This window comes from Babylonia areolata, chromosome 1 (genome assembly GCF_041734735.1).
Source record: "Babylonia areolata isolate BAREFJ2019XMU chromosome 1, ASM4173473v1, whole genome shotgun sequence".
Taxonomy (NCBI): Eukaryota; Metazoa; Mollusca; class Gastropoda; order Neogastropoda; family Buccinidae; genus Babylonia; species Babylonia areolata.
Window position 1 is genome coordinate 11,901,197 of NC_134876.1, and position 15,323 is coordinate 11,916,519.

The window sequence follows — 15,323 nt, forward strand, 5'->3', positions numbered from 1 at the left end:
TTCCGACATGGACGGCCGGAAAAGTAAGTTCTGTGTTGACGCAAACATAAACGGAAAACGTTCTTGAACTGCTTAACAAAACGACACCAAAAGTGAATGAACAAACTTACAACATCGACTGTGTCAGATCAAAGCCGTACTGAACGACGTGTCATCCAGTACTTCCATAAGAAACCACATGCTCTGAAACCTCAAACCAACGACAAACCACAATGGCGGTGGCGAACTTTCGTTCCTGGAAAATGCCGATCCTCGCCTATCAGTGCTAAAAATAGCATTACGGGGGATTTCCCTTTACTCACGTGGTGCAGAAGCACAGCGAATAATGAAGCTGATGCCACATCAGCTTTACTTTCCGTCTTTTAACATCTTCGTCTTGTTACCGATTTTGTCTAAACCTTCCGATCAATGTGTACTGGATTCATGGTTACTGTTCAAAACCACGGAGACGATATTCAGAGTGCTCTTTACAACCTACTAGTGTGGTCAGATTAAAGAGAGAAGAAAAGTCATAAGTGGAATTTATATTTCAATGTACCAAAATATTTTGTACACACAGGCACATGTTTTCCAATCACAGAATTATTCTATGGCCAAAGTTTCCTGCTTTTATATATATATATATATATATATATATATATATATATATATATGTATATATATATATATATATATATATATATATATTAGTTTGTGTGTGTGTGTGTGTGTGTGTGTGTGTGTGTGTGTGTGTGTGTGTGTGTGTGTGTGTGTATAAAGTGGTGATAAGATCTAGAGTCTGCCCCACTGCTGTTCCAAAAATTCTCTATAGTGTCATTTATTCCTGTTCATGTTTGGTTGCTTACTGATTGCATTATAAAAGATATTTCCAGTCTTGTGTTGTGAATCGTCCTGACAGTTAGAAAAAAAAAGAAAAAAACCCCCAGTGCTTTCAATCTTCTGATTATCTAAGGCATCAAGAATTACATTTGACTGTTTCCCAACTTACTTGAACTGCTGGTATGTGTGTGTGTGTGTGTGTGTGTGTGTGTGTGTGTGTGTGTGTGTGTGTGTGTGTGTGTGTGTGTGTGTGTGTGTGTGTGTGTGTGTGTGTGTCTGTGTGTGTGTCTGTGTGTGTGTGTGTGCTATGTGCATGTGTGAAGCTGTTGAAAAATGGCTTAATACCTCAACTTCATTTTGACTGACACATTTTCTCCTCTCTACATCTGTTCCCAAATGGGATTACAAAGGGACATGACAAGGAAAGTTTTGCTTTGTTTGATTCTGGGCTAAAGGGTATGTGAGCCTGCTTGCTGTCATTTTTAATTTTATCACTGACCGGTTTTTCTAATATTGCTATGCAGAATATGATCCATGTGCATATAAGGAATGACTTAGTTTTCACTTTTCTTCTTCCTTGGTAAAAACCCTTTCGGGAGAAAAAAAAATTCATGTTTCTGCTATTCTGTGTCACAATGACTGGTCACTTGTGACAAAATTATCACTGCTTCCTCTAAATTATGTCAGTCTTTCAGAACATACAGGCAGAGACACTTTCAGGTCTGCTATTGTTCTTTTCTATTTTCTTGAAGCATTGTCCATTTAACTTGATTCCTTATGCATGTAGGCATTTTCATTTCCCCTTGGCCTGAATATTATGAGCATTTCAAAACCTCTAAGCATCAGTCAGACTGCATTTAGTCATGTTTGTGTTAAAAATGGATCTTCTGGTAAAAATACCTGTATTTAATTACTCCAGTCCATTCATTTCATTTTCATTTCAACTCTGGTTTTAAAATACTCCTGTTTTAATGAACTGTTTCTCCTTTACATCATTCTATGATTTTTTTTCAAGTCATTTATGATTAACCCTTAACCTGCCGACAGATTTGGCAAATAACTGAATCCTATTTGCCAGGGAATTATCACAAAACAATGGGCAGGTGTTGGGAAAAAATTGTGGAAAAATTTTTTTACTGACACAGGTAAAAGTGAGTATTTTCAGAAAGGAAAACGGATAGAAAAAAATCATTAAAAGTTTTGTGATAATTCATATGACAATAATTTTTTGTTCAAAAATAACCATTACACATACACATGAACAAACTCACCAGACACTCACACCATCCCCAACATAGGAATGTGTGGATCAAAATCATCAGCTCAATGCCCAACCAACTGATGTGTTAACAGACACATCACCCAACTGCCCCTCCCACTCCCAACCTCACCTCATGTCCTGCTTTGCTCATCAAACTGTAATCTGATACCTCCCTCACATCTACTACCTCTTGCAAGCCTGTCACACACAATGTGTTCTGTTCTTGTATCACTCAATACTGACTTCTGCTAGTAAAGTCAGACTCTGTTCTGCTCTCTGGGTGAAGAGTTGGAACTAGTTGTAGGCTGATATTCCTCACCTTCCTCTTCCAAAGAATTGTCAGACTGCGGTTAATCTTTGTCTTTTTCAAGCATTCAATCTAATTTTCACTGTGCAGCAGCTGATTCCATATGCGTTTAGTTTTGCTACCACTTAGGCTGGACAAGGTGTCGCCAGTTTGTTTGCCCACACAGATTTGTTGAAACACTCCAGTTAAGCAGTCAAATCACTTGAAAAACCACACTCCCCAGTGACAAAGCAGGTTTCAAAGTTATTATTAGAGTCAGAGGAAAGAGGAAGCTTTGTGAATCTAAATTTATCAATCTCTCTAAAACAACATAAAAACTTTCACATGAGAGATATTATAGCTCCCATATGGAAGTGGCACGGGGTGGGGTGGGGAGAGGGGGGGGAGTGAATTATCCACCATTCTGACAGTGGCATTGGCAGAAAGAGAAAGATTGTGACCATGTCTTGGACTGGAGACAAAGCTGGAAGGACTTACAGCAAATACACTGAACAGCAGTAAAATAATTTTGATAGTGATAGAGATGGTATGTTGTGTAAACTTGTTGAAGCATATGTGTGTGAAATGTCTAGTTTTAGTTTCTTTCACATTATAATGCAAATGGCTTGGGTTGAGTTATTCCTCACCTAAAAAAAAAAAAAATCAAGAGCATTAACTTAATTAGTGGAAGGGAGAAAGATGAAAATGTGTGAAGAAACTTGTTAAGATAAAAATTGCGAGGAAATATACAAGAAGGCAAATGAATGTTAGTTCTTGGGTCTTGTGTGTATGTTGTTGTTCTTGAGGGTGAAGGAGAACACACACGCACGCACGCACGCATGCACACACACAAATGAAATAAGTTAAAAAAAAAAATTTTTTAAACAGATGCAAGAAAAAATGATCCAAGATCAAACTCTGCATTACAGAGCAAGGACAAAGGAGCTTTGGGGGTGCTATTTCCTGTGACATATTAAAATTTGATGTTGTCTCACTTTCATCCACTCAACACACCTGAAGGATGTCATATCAAATGCAACTCCCAAAGTCCCCATAAAAATTCTTGTTTGTAGTCCAGGCAGTAAAAAGAACAACAAAAAAACAAAACAAAACAACTGTAGTGAACCAGGTACAGTAAATATATGTTTGTGCTTTTTTCCATGCACTGTTTTTGCAGCCTGCTAAAGTGTTAAATAAGTGTGTTTGTGTCTGATGAAACCCATAGCTTCAGGCAAGACAAAATTGCATGGGATTCTGACCATATGCATTCTGCATGTCAATTCAGTGGAACAAACTGCACCCTTTGGTGATAATGAGTACTGGTATGTTCACTCTCCAGTCTAATGATAATAATTAACAAAATTATCTACAAAGCACTGAATCTTGTGCAGAAACAAAGCATCACCAGTCATTCACATGCACACAAAACTATGATTCAGACAGATGAAAGAAAACTGACTGGCAATGAGATGTATGTGTGCACACTAGCTTGCTTAACTGTTTTGTCTCTCTGCATATCAAATGTGTTTGTGCCTGTTACGCATCTGTAATTGTAAAAGTAAAAGAGCAACTGTAAATATGTATAATTATATCTGTGTCATGCATATGTAAGCAAGAGAAAGAGGGACAGACAGAAAAAAGAAGAGAGAAATCGAAGCAGTCAAATCAAATGAAAGCTTGAAGAACCATTGAATCAAAGATTGTCATCATTCTTTGGGTTGCCCTCTACACAGACAACATTTTTTTGCTGGAATCTTTTTTTCTACCCATTTTTTTGCTGCCCCAACATCTGTGCCATTTCACTGGCATTATTCTCATGCCGCTCATTCCAAGTCTTCCGTAATACACAGCCACATCCAGGTTTGTCTGTTGCAGTCCCAGTGCCAGCAGTCCACAGGGAACCATTGATTTAAGTTGCCAGGGGGCCACACACCAGAGGAGACCCTGCACTGATGGTGGGTCACTTTGGTGATGTTCGGTAGTGCATGTTCTGATTTAATGTACTTACGGCACCACCTACTAAGGCCCCTACTGACGACAATAATACATTGCTGGAATCTTGGTGCAACAAAGAAATCAAAGAGTGTAGACCAGCAACAGAAGATGGCTATGGTGAAGGCAAAGCTGAAGGGAAGCATTACTGTCTTTTTCATTGTTAGCCTCAGCTCCCACATTCACTCTCATCTATGATTGCTGTTATTTTTGTGTGACCATTTTTCATAACACTATTCAGGCAGCCATACTTCATTTTTGGTGGTGTATCAGCTGTTTCCATTAATAACTCATCAAATCCTGACATGGACTACACGGTCTTTAATCAGTTTAACGGATGCATTTGAATTTTGATCTTCTGCATGTTAGATCAAGTGCAAGTTGATGTTGTCCCTCTATCTACATATCATAGCTAAATTTGATAAGAACATTGAATATCAGACTAGAGTTGTCAAGGCGGTGCTCCGAATAATCCACAGCTAACAACATCTGAGGAACCAGGAATATCATTCCATTAGTATGATTCTGTTGCACAGCTTGGCAGACATATATTTTTTTCTCATCAGATCATACCCATCTTTATGTCACAGAGTGGCAGACAAAATGCAATATATTGTTTTGATTAGGCAAATATGGTGATTTCAAATTTCTCATTTCAGTTGAAAGTAAGCTGTGATAATGGTAAAGAACATGACGTAGATGATCTGTTATGATATGTTAGTCAATCCAAAATCTTTATGGACATGCAAATATCTCAAATAGCCAGCACTGTACACGTGAGAGTAACTTCCTATTTCACTGTCCTTCTACAGTTGTTTCCATGAAATGTGGATTCCTGATTGTGTACAAAAAGCACTTGATCTTTTTTTCTTTCAAAAGAGATGAAGATCATGAAACAATCAAATTCAAAACAGACTGAACAAAGTTCATCCACTCGCATAGTCACAAGAAAAAGAAAAACTCCCAAAGGCTAGCAAACACCATTCCCAATACAAATACCACCATCAGCAGAAATATCATCATAAGGTGAGAAGTGGAGTAGATCAATTCTATCATATGTCAGGTGTTGTACCAGCATTGGTTAGACACTTCTTGTTTCTACAGTTTGCAGAGCACATTGTGTAACTGGGTGTGCTTGGCAAGTCTGTATTTTCCCCTGTACGCAGTTCCCATCAAACCATGCTGCTTATACTGGTTATATCCCAGCCATCAGCAATGGGGCCATTTCAGGGCTTATCCCAACTTCCTTTCAGCTGAACTACATTTTTTTCAGCGTGGAACATAGGCCACACAATTCAATGTCCTGACTGAGCTCTGTTGTAAGTGTTTCAGGGAGATAGGAAATTAAATATCACCACCCTGTTACAACTGGCAACATCAGCAGGTGTGCTGCACAGCACCTGCTAAATCATGGCTAGTTGCTTTGCTCCCAAGGATAGCAACCTAGGCTTGTGACAGGGCATTCATTCACTGTCTAGTCAGTAGGCCCTGCTTTTGATCTTCAAGGACAAGGTTTCATGTCACTGTCAGCAATGGGGAACGTGATGGGGTGGCATTGATTGTTTCTGTGTTTGGGACAGTATCCAGTTTGTGGGCTGAAGAGTTTTTGTCCACACTGGAGATTTCAGGAGAGTGGAATTTGTGTGTGTGGCAAATCTGTGTTCTCCACTGTACTCCCCTGACTTCACACTAAGCTGCAGTATTTTTACAGCCAACTGACTGTCGCTCAACATTTTGAGCTGTTTTGATGTGCTGTCATTGAAACATATCAGGATTGTGGCAGATCAAATATATCCATCTTGTTACAGTAACAGAGGTGCGAGCACAGAGACCTACCCAAGCCTGAAATATTTTTTCTACCCAGACACAAGCCTGGAACTATTATGCGGACACTATGAAATAGAGAATCAAACTTGAGCAGTCACCATATTGTTTCACAGTGATTTGGGAGAGAATGATAGTGAAATCTGAGAAAAATCAAAAAGAGGACAGAAACAGGAAGAATTCTGACCTACATAGCAAACACCGAAACACTGTTTCAAAGAAAAGATCCGGCGCCAATCTTAACATTCACAGAGGGTGGGCCTTTCCTAAAATTAATCAGAATGCAGAATCCAGCATAGCATTTGCAAAAGGTCTACTGATGGGTAAAAAAAGGAAATGCGTCAGAGCAAAACAATACCAAAGTTTTATTTGAAGCAAAACATGAAGCACATCCCTTCTTGTTATGAAAACAAACTTTGATATTGAAGGTATTCTGTCTCTGTCACACACACAAACCTTTCCCATTGTAAAAAAAAAAAAAAAAAAAAAAAAAAAAAAAAAAGAAACACACAAAAAAACAACAAAAACAAAAAACTGCAGTTGTCACTCTCAGTTGTCCATGAGGAACAACACTTCTTGCACAGCTGGAGCTAATGTGAAAAAATAAAGTGCCTGAAAAAGTGCTTTTATAAAGTTTTTTTTTCTGTGTTCACGTACAAAAACACTTTCCTGGGATGTGGCTTCTCAGATGCTTCAGCACTAAACAGGAGATTCACTCATTCACTGTCAACACAGAGCATCTGTTTGTCTGCAGCAGTCTGTCTCTCCACAAACTTCACCACTAGATTGGCGAAACAATACGGTATACAGTGTTCTGCCAAACTGAGCATAACACGGCGTTTTGCCACAGGCAGTTTGGTTGGTAAAGGTCCGTTTTTCATTGGTGCAAGGTGATGTGGTTGCTCTATCATATTCATGTTTGCAGTTATGTACACTGCAAGCCATTTTGTGTGTCAGTTCACTCATGTGTCTTCTCAGAGTTTTCTTTCCACTGGATCCATATTCCTTAATCCGACCATGTGGTACTCAAAAACACGCACCTACAGTTCAATCTTTCTGCACCATTTCTCAAATTTAAATCCAATTTCGTTTTCAACATCATTCATTCCCATTTCCACTTGTTTCTCACACCATTCACACCATTTTTTGTCAAACCTTTGCTGTCAAGCTTTGTCAAAAACATAGTGGTGCTGTATGTCACTGTCGTAATATCTGCTTAGTGAATACACTTTTCCTAGAGAAATCAACAAAAAGCAAGCCAACACGATTGTCTCCTGTGGTTTTCAACACATAGTAACAAGCACATGCATATCACACATTTGGTTAAACAAAACTGAACGAAAGTTTGCCACAGACAAAATAATATAACTAAATAATAATCTGACAGAGAAATTTCAGACCAGGAACAGGCTGCAAAAATGCCAGAAAATATCCAAACAAAATCTCTCCATGCCAGAAACTACCCAAAGAACTACAAAAAGTCAAGATAATCTGTGCCAGACTTACAGCACATGCCGGACAACTTGCACCCCTACAATACAAATCATCTATCAGGGCTTCCGTTAACGCACATACGTGCATCTCTGACTCTCTAAAATGAGAGGACACACTACAGTTTTGGCTAGGGAGTTTGTGGGACACACTATAAAATCAGCATCAATTGGAACGTGATCAAGCACGGTCAAACAACAGCCCTCGCTTCTTCTAATTTCACTAGTTTTCAGTCAGCATCTTATCCTCATGACTGCAACAAAGTTCATTAATTTTGTCTGATCTCCCTTTACAGTTTTACAGAAAACTGTTGCCCATTTCCAGTATGCTCACAACAAGGCTTGTTGAGCATTCTGTGAAACAGTTCGAAATCAAAATGCCTCTGCTATCGTGGCTTGATGCTTCAAAATGCAAACAAGGCAAAAAGGCTGATTCTGAATCATCCAACGTCGAACGGGATGGGTCACAAAAAAAAGAAAGCTGTATGTGTTCACATTCATGGGCATAAGAACTCAAATGGCTGCAGTACGACGAAAACGCACATGTAATGAATAACTTGTTTGAAATTCGCAGCCAGGTCATCGTGCAACTCCCAGGAAATAAATGTGTTTGTGACAGGAACAACAAACTGTCAAACTTTCCTTGTACAGCTTTTCATTTTCAGTGGTTCACTCCTCTCACTCTTTCTCTCTCACTGTGTGTGTGTCTGTGTGTGTGAAGGAGTGTGGAGGTGGGGGGCAGGGGTGGGGGTGGGGTGTCTGTATGTGTGTACTCTCTTTTGTGTGTGCCTGTGTGCATGTGTATCTCTGTCTTTGTGTGTGCATGAGTATCTCTCTCTCCCTCTCTTTGAGTGAGAGAGTGTGAGTGAGTGTGTGCATGTGTGTCTATCTCTTTCACTCATTCAATGTATGTGTGCATGTGAAGTGATTGTAAGGCAGTGTGTGATGTATCTGGATGAAAGAATGCTTTCTTGACCTGCGTTGACTGGACTGGCTAGAACCACACAAGGACTCCCTAAAATGCCCGAGTGGGAGTCCTGTGGACTCTCTAAGCAAACCAGCTGTAGGAAGCCCTATGTCTAAAGCATTACAATAACAATGATACAATCAACTCACAGAAGGCTGCAGTTTCACTCCTTCCTTTGCTTCTTTCAAAGCTTCCTTATAGCGCTTCAGGCCTTCCAGGGCTTGTGCCTTGCGGTACCTGGCTTTCAGGTTATCTGGCTGCAGTCTCAGCGCTGCCACAAATGAAAAACAATATGAAGCCATGTGACAGATTTAACTCTTACTGATACTCAAAGATGGAAGACAGTGTCACAGAGAGAATGACCAAAAGCAACAGCAAACCATCATGTATAGTGTCTTGGTGCTTTTTGAGTTTCATTTCCTGCCACTGATTTGTATCTGAAATCCTCAGACAATAACTTCAGAAAGGAAAACTTGTCTGAGCACTAGCAAAAAAACAAAAACAACAAAACAAAAGCTGGTCTCCAAGGAGACAATCCTTGTGTCTCTCCTATCATCTCTATTCGGAGAAACGTTCTAAACTTAAAACTAATAAAAGACACTGAGTCTGGCTTTAAAAAGGGTGAGGCACTGTCAATCATGCATCACCATCTTCCTGTATTTTTACTTTCTTTCTTTGATTATGGAAACACAACTGGCGATTAAATGAAATATCATGAAATGAAAGGACGGAAAGAGTGAACAAGATGCTGAGAAAAAGATTGAGAAAAGGAAGTGAAACAATCATTTACAACTTCAAGACAGGAAAATCTGTCATCAGCAAACATTTCAAATACAGGGCACAGTCCTCTCAAGAATGGCAAACATACTCTAGAACTACTAACAGTAGAAGGCAAAAAATGTTTTCAATTGTAATGGTATACTGTTGACTCTAACATTGAATACAACGTGAAAATCTGTTGACAGATCTGTATACAGACACCTAATATCTTCTGCTCACTATGTAGCTATTTTTCAGGGATCTCAGAAGTAGGGAGCTTACACCCTGGATGTATTGTGGCCACAAAACTAAATCTGATCAGGGTGGACAGAGTTAATGTTCCTCAAGCCCTCGTGGTCCAAAACTTAAAGTCACCACCTGGCACCAGAAATCCACACTGCTGCCTATCTTGCACAGTCTCTGCTAACTTTCCCCAGGTACAACCTTTCTCCTTCAGATCACTTTCTATTAAAATTATCAGCCAACAACTAGAGATGTGGCTTGTAGCTTACAAAAAGAAAAAAAAAAAGAAGAAAAACAAGAATAAAAAATATCAAAAAGTATAAAGAAGCAAAATGTCTTTCACACTGGGTATAGAGAGACCTAACACTTGTATAAAATGTAAACAGGATCGCAAGAAATTTACAGACCAACAGAAGCTTATGATGAAAATAATCTGTGTCTGTTCAAACATTAAGCTGCATTTAACTTTTTTGTGCCTTGACTGTGGATCTTTTTCCGTCAATGTTTTAATCCAGTTCTACATAGCAAAAAAAGTCCAGAGAAATTCTTTAGTTCAACAACAAAATTATAAAGATAAAAGACACCAATACAGCCATCCATCCAACAAAATTTAGTGGCTCCACAATTATTTTGAAGCCTTTCTTTTTTTCCTGTTATTGTAAGATTTAACTTGTGTGAGTCACAAAACCATTCGGCTTATTAAGATTCTCAATCATATATGTATAGATGCGTGGAAAGATCCACACTAATAGTTTCAGTTTCAGTAGCTCAAGGAGGCATCACTGCGTTCAGACAAATCCATATATGCTACACCACACTAATAATACAATGTGAAATATGTAGCCACAATGAACGATTAAACAGAAAGAAAGAAATAAGCAAAATTACCATTTTCTGAGTACTCGAGAGCATCTTGAAATTTGTTCTGAAAACAAACAAACATGAATTTAGTATATACTTCATTGATAACATAAATATACAAGTCTATATAACAAGTTAATAAGAAAGTAGAGGAATAACTCAATAAGTTGAGACAACCCATGATCCTTTTTTTACTTGAACTGTTCTTTTACACAAAAGAAAAAAAGTGCAACACATGTTTTTGTTCAAAACGAATAGAAAAATAAAAAATTAAAAACACAAAACTTATAACATCATAAAAATGTAATTAAATTTCCAAAGATATTATCTAATCTTTGCATTTTATCATCAGTAAAAAATATCAACTAAAAATATATAAGCAAAGCTATGCTCACATGTGTGACTCCTATTAATTTAAAAACAACAAAATTACAAGAACAATGAAACAGAAACGCAGGAGGTAGGAGGGGGTGAGGGAAAAGGGGCACTGAGGGACGACCGAAACAGGATTATCACATCTAAGACACTTTTTATTCACAAAAATGAGCAGAAAATTTAATTTCAGTAACCTGACTAAGCAAACAAAACTTCCTTTTATTTTAGTTGCCCTGCAACTGTTTGCAGATAAGCCTGCTGACAATCTTCTTGATTGATTAATGTATGCAGGAATAATGTTTCTTGAATTCATTCATATGAAAATGGTTTAAACAACAATCAATTTGTCTGTGAGCAGTGTGTCCATGTACTGTGAATGCACACCCACACACAAAAACCATTTATCAACAGATTTCAAGTGGGAGAAAATCATGAAATGGACGATTACATGCTTACCAATTCTAAATGGTTGAGTGAACCCGCAAACAATCATATTTCAAACAATCATATTTCATGTCTATACGCACGCAGAAGATCAAATACGCACATAATCCATGTCTGCGTTTGGTGGGTTATAGAAACAAGAACATACCCAGTATGCACAACCTCGAAAACGGAGTATGGCTGCCTACATGGCTGGGTAAATAAACAAACAAAAACAGTCATACACAAAAAATGTTACATGTCTGTTTGAGTATGTATGTGTGCGTGAAATCTGATTGAATGACACAGGAAACAAATGATGAGCGCCCGACAGCAGCTGTCAGTCCATACCAGGTAGGCAACCTGCTGTGCAAATGAACCTGAGTTTGTTAAGCTCTTACAGCTTGGTCTCCGACCAAGGGTAGGCGCTATGTAAGTATCCATATCATTAGTATCCATGTCATTTCAATATATATCAACAAATGGTTGTTTGCAAGCTTACCAATTTTAAATAGCTGAGTGATCCATTAGAATAGAGGGTGGTCATGAACTCCACTTCCACTTCATGATAAAACCTGTCTTCCAGTGTATGGGCCACAAACAGAGCATTCTTATAATGAATGGCCGCCTTGTCAAAATGGTTTTCTTTGAACAGCTGGTTGCCTTCATCTTTCAGATCTTGAATCAGTTGAAGCAATGTTCCCTGGTGAGAAAAGTATATAAACAATGTTGAAGAAAGAACCATATGGTTTACACACACATACAATTATACTAATAACACTATTATCATATATTACAATGTCATGTATCATTTGTAGGCCCGAATCATTCAACAATGCCTTATTACACATCTAAGAAGTAAGATCTTACAAAGCTAAGATTCAGGTAACAGGTAAGAAAACTATAATATAAACAGTACAGGAAACGATTTTAGCATTTATACAAACACAGTGTCAGATGTATTTTACACACAGAGATATGCTTGGGTGTAGCGCATACACTGATACCAATACTGAAATGCATGTGCATAAGCAGTGGAAAAATCGGGATATGTTCTGCATTCATACATATACATGTATAACAGTATAGCCTCTGATACTGATGACCATATTTAATTACATTTAAGCTTTAGAAATTTCAAATTTTATTTTTAAACAAGACTGTTGTGTGCACACACACATGTGGATAGACATAAAATCACAAATGTGGATAGATGTTAAGCAAAAGAATGAAACGAAAACACACACTGTGCTCTCTCCCCCTTCTCCCTTTTTCTTTTCTTCAATTTCAAATCAATGATTTGCTCAAACTTGTAGACAGATGCCATCAACTCATACAGATAGTGACACTGACAGACACACAAAGTTTCTCACCCTGTCTGTTCTTGGTTCTCTTTCCGCACTGAAACAAATTACAAAAACAGTGAACATAATATCCAAGTCTTCTTTCTCTACTGTACATCTACTGATCTAGTTCTCCTTTACATGGCTGATGAAAACAGATTTTTTGTTTTTAAATTCCATGCAATCAAAAGTATAATGTGTGTGCCCAATAATGTCTGAGTGAGTGTAGCTTTCTGAATATATTTTACAAATTGCTGTATACCATAATCATTATAGTTTTATACTGTAGCATGTGTATGTCAAAGGTCACAGTTGTTCACTATTTCTACTTCTAAAGCTTCTCTTTAACAAGTTTAAATGAAGAGAATCTCTACCTTCAATCCTTTACAGCATTAGACTAAAACTGAGATAATATTTGAGAAATTCATCATCATTCCGTTTCGTTTATTTATTTATAGTCTGTTCATCTAAGATGATGATATTAGACTGAATAGAAATTCATCAGTTTTGCACATTTACATACAAGATTTAACTTATTCCTCCAAAATGCTTTCCAGCGTAAAAAATAATCATACAGTAGTAACTGGGTGAAAAAGATAAAAGTACACAGACACAGACACACACACATTACCTTAAATCTTTTTGAAAGGATTTCAGTCGACCCACTCGTAGTTTCCTTGTCTCAGCATCACTTGCTGATGCCATATTCTCACTTGTCTACAACTTCTGTTTCTGGAAAATCAGCAGCAAAATCATTAAACTTAAAGTTAGAATTCTATAGTAATCAGGATCAAATTCATCAATATGAAAATGCCATATGATATAGTATGTTATTTTCAACTGTTTAATGTCAGATGTCAATCAAGACAGCTTTGGGTTGATTGTGCTGTGGTAGTTTATGATAGTTTATCACAGTAGCAACTTAACAAGCAATGAATAATTAAATGAAGTTGCTGGGCATCGATCTTCAATCGATATGAAGCTCAGTTCTTCGTGAGATCCCAACCAAAATGTCATTGATTGATTGAACAACATACGTAATCATTACATAGTAAATGAAAAAAATTAGTGGAAGTTCACTGGTAATTTTTGTGGGAGATTTGGTAAATACAGAGTCAGGAGGAGGTGCTGTGGGTCACGTGACCCATCTGTGGATCAAGAGTCCAGGCTGGACTTTTCTGTACATGGTTCTATCAGCCATTATACTTTTTATGAAAGTTCATGCAGGGCAGAAGCGGAAACAAACTCAAGAATCAAGAAAGGTCTGCACAGACTTTCAATGACCGAGAATTGTATGTTACATCCCTTGATTATTCGGGACCAATGTCGAGCTGTTCGCTGCACATCGATCGAGTATCGATGCCCAGCGCCGGCCACAATTAAAACTGATCAGCCATTACAAAAAAATCAGAATGGTTTACTTTTGGCTATATCATGAATGTGTTTTATCTTGACTCATGGATCATCTCTATTTTCCTGGTACGAGTAAAGTAACTCACAAGTGGTCTCTGTTGTTCCTTCGACGTCACCCACTTACTTCACTCACAAACCGTGTTCGATACAATCTTGAATCAATGATAGACTGTGATGAGTCGAGTCCGACTCACTGATCTTACCAGAGTCAGTCTCGAGTTAGGAAAACGGACGTAAAGAAAAACCCGATTCACTTCACTGAAAGAATGACTCTGTTGCGACTTAATTTTGAAAAATACAAAACTTGTTTTCAAAAAATAAGATCATGTTGTTTATGATCAAGAAAGGAGTTTTAAAACATTTATAAGAAAAATCTACCAGCAAATACTTTATGTACTTCAAAATATTATATACATATCTACCTTCTAAAAAGTATCTCTGCTTGTCATTCTTCAGTAACTCGTCGCTTCTGTCACATGCGGTTCGTCAAGCACAAGACGCCATTATCAATGGCTCCACATCCGTGACATAGAGTGACGGTTCCTGAAATGACGCCTATTTTCCGAACTTTAAACAAAAAAACCGTATATTTTCCGAACTGCACGACAACCTTAACTAACGTCAGCAGATCATCATAAAGTCCAATGTGCTGCTTGATGGTTTGGCGCACTTGCTCGCTGGTGATGTGATCAGGGTAACTTATGTTTATTATCTGGCGATAACACATCATTTCCATTGTTTTAACTCTTCTTTCTAAAACAGTCCGGACTGCAGTGACGGTGGGACCATGTCTCGCATGCATACAGGAAAATGGACCTTGTACCATTGTACGCATGAGTCTGATCTTGTGTTTCGTGGAGATGTTGCTGTTATTCCATGTAGGTTTCAGTTTAGGCAGTGCTGATGTTGTCTTCGCTACCCTTGAGAGGATTTCAGGTTTGGAGATGCCTTCCGCATTGCTGTTAATGGATCCTACTGAGGTGAACTCTTGAACAGTTCCTAGCTTCTGTCCCTGGGATTCTGTCCCTGGGATTCTGTCCCTGCCCCTGTCCCTCAGTGTCCCTGGGGATTCACTGCGAAACAAAATGGAAAAACAGGGAAGAGAATGCTGCCTACAAAGTCACAACCTCCAGCCTAACGATGGAAGTTGAAGCTGTGACACATGCCCTCCAGTGGCTATCGTCCATCCATACGCCCGGAAACCAACATGCCATGATTCTAACCGACTCAATGAACCTCATACAGAAAATTGAAAACGGAATGGGAA

The 15,323-nt window shown here is 38.3% G+C and overlaps 1 protein-coding gene across 3 annotated transcripts in view; it reads right to left on the bottom strand.

Annotated features, from left to right (window-relative positions):
- LOC143279534 (3'-5' exoribonuclease HELZ2-like) overlaps positions 1 to 14,580 on the bottom strand; it is a 65,764-nt gene extending 51,184 nt beyond the window's left edge. For 2 of the 3 annotated variants that reach the window (XM_076583612.1, XM_076583604.1), the window contains exons 1-6: positions 14,479 to 14,580; positions 13,275 to 13,375; positions 12,674 to 12,701; positions 11,803 to 12,003; positions 10,530 to 10,566; positions 8,789 to 8,910 (exon numbers count right to left, since the gene is read on the bottom strand). In XM_076583612.1, the coding sequence (XP_076439727.1) occupies positions 8,789 to 8,910; positions 10,530 to 10,566; positions 11,803 to 12,003; positions 12,674 to 12,701; positions 13,275 to 13,348 (462 nt within the window). In that variant the 5' untranslated portion in view covers positions 13,349 to 13,375; positions 14,479 to 14,580. Of the gene's footprint in view, positions 1 to 110; positions 250 to 8,788; positions 8,911 to 10,529; positions 10,567 to 11,802; positions 12,004 to 12,673; positions 12,702 to 13,274; positions 13,376 to 14,478 lie in introns of those variants that run through there. The other variant, XM_076583617.1, reaches the window with a different exon arrangement.
- Positions 14,581 to 15,323: the final 743 nt, after the last annotated feature.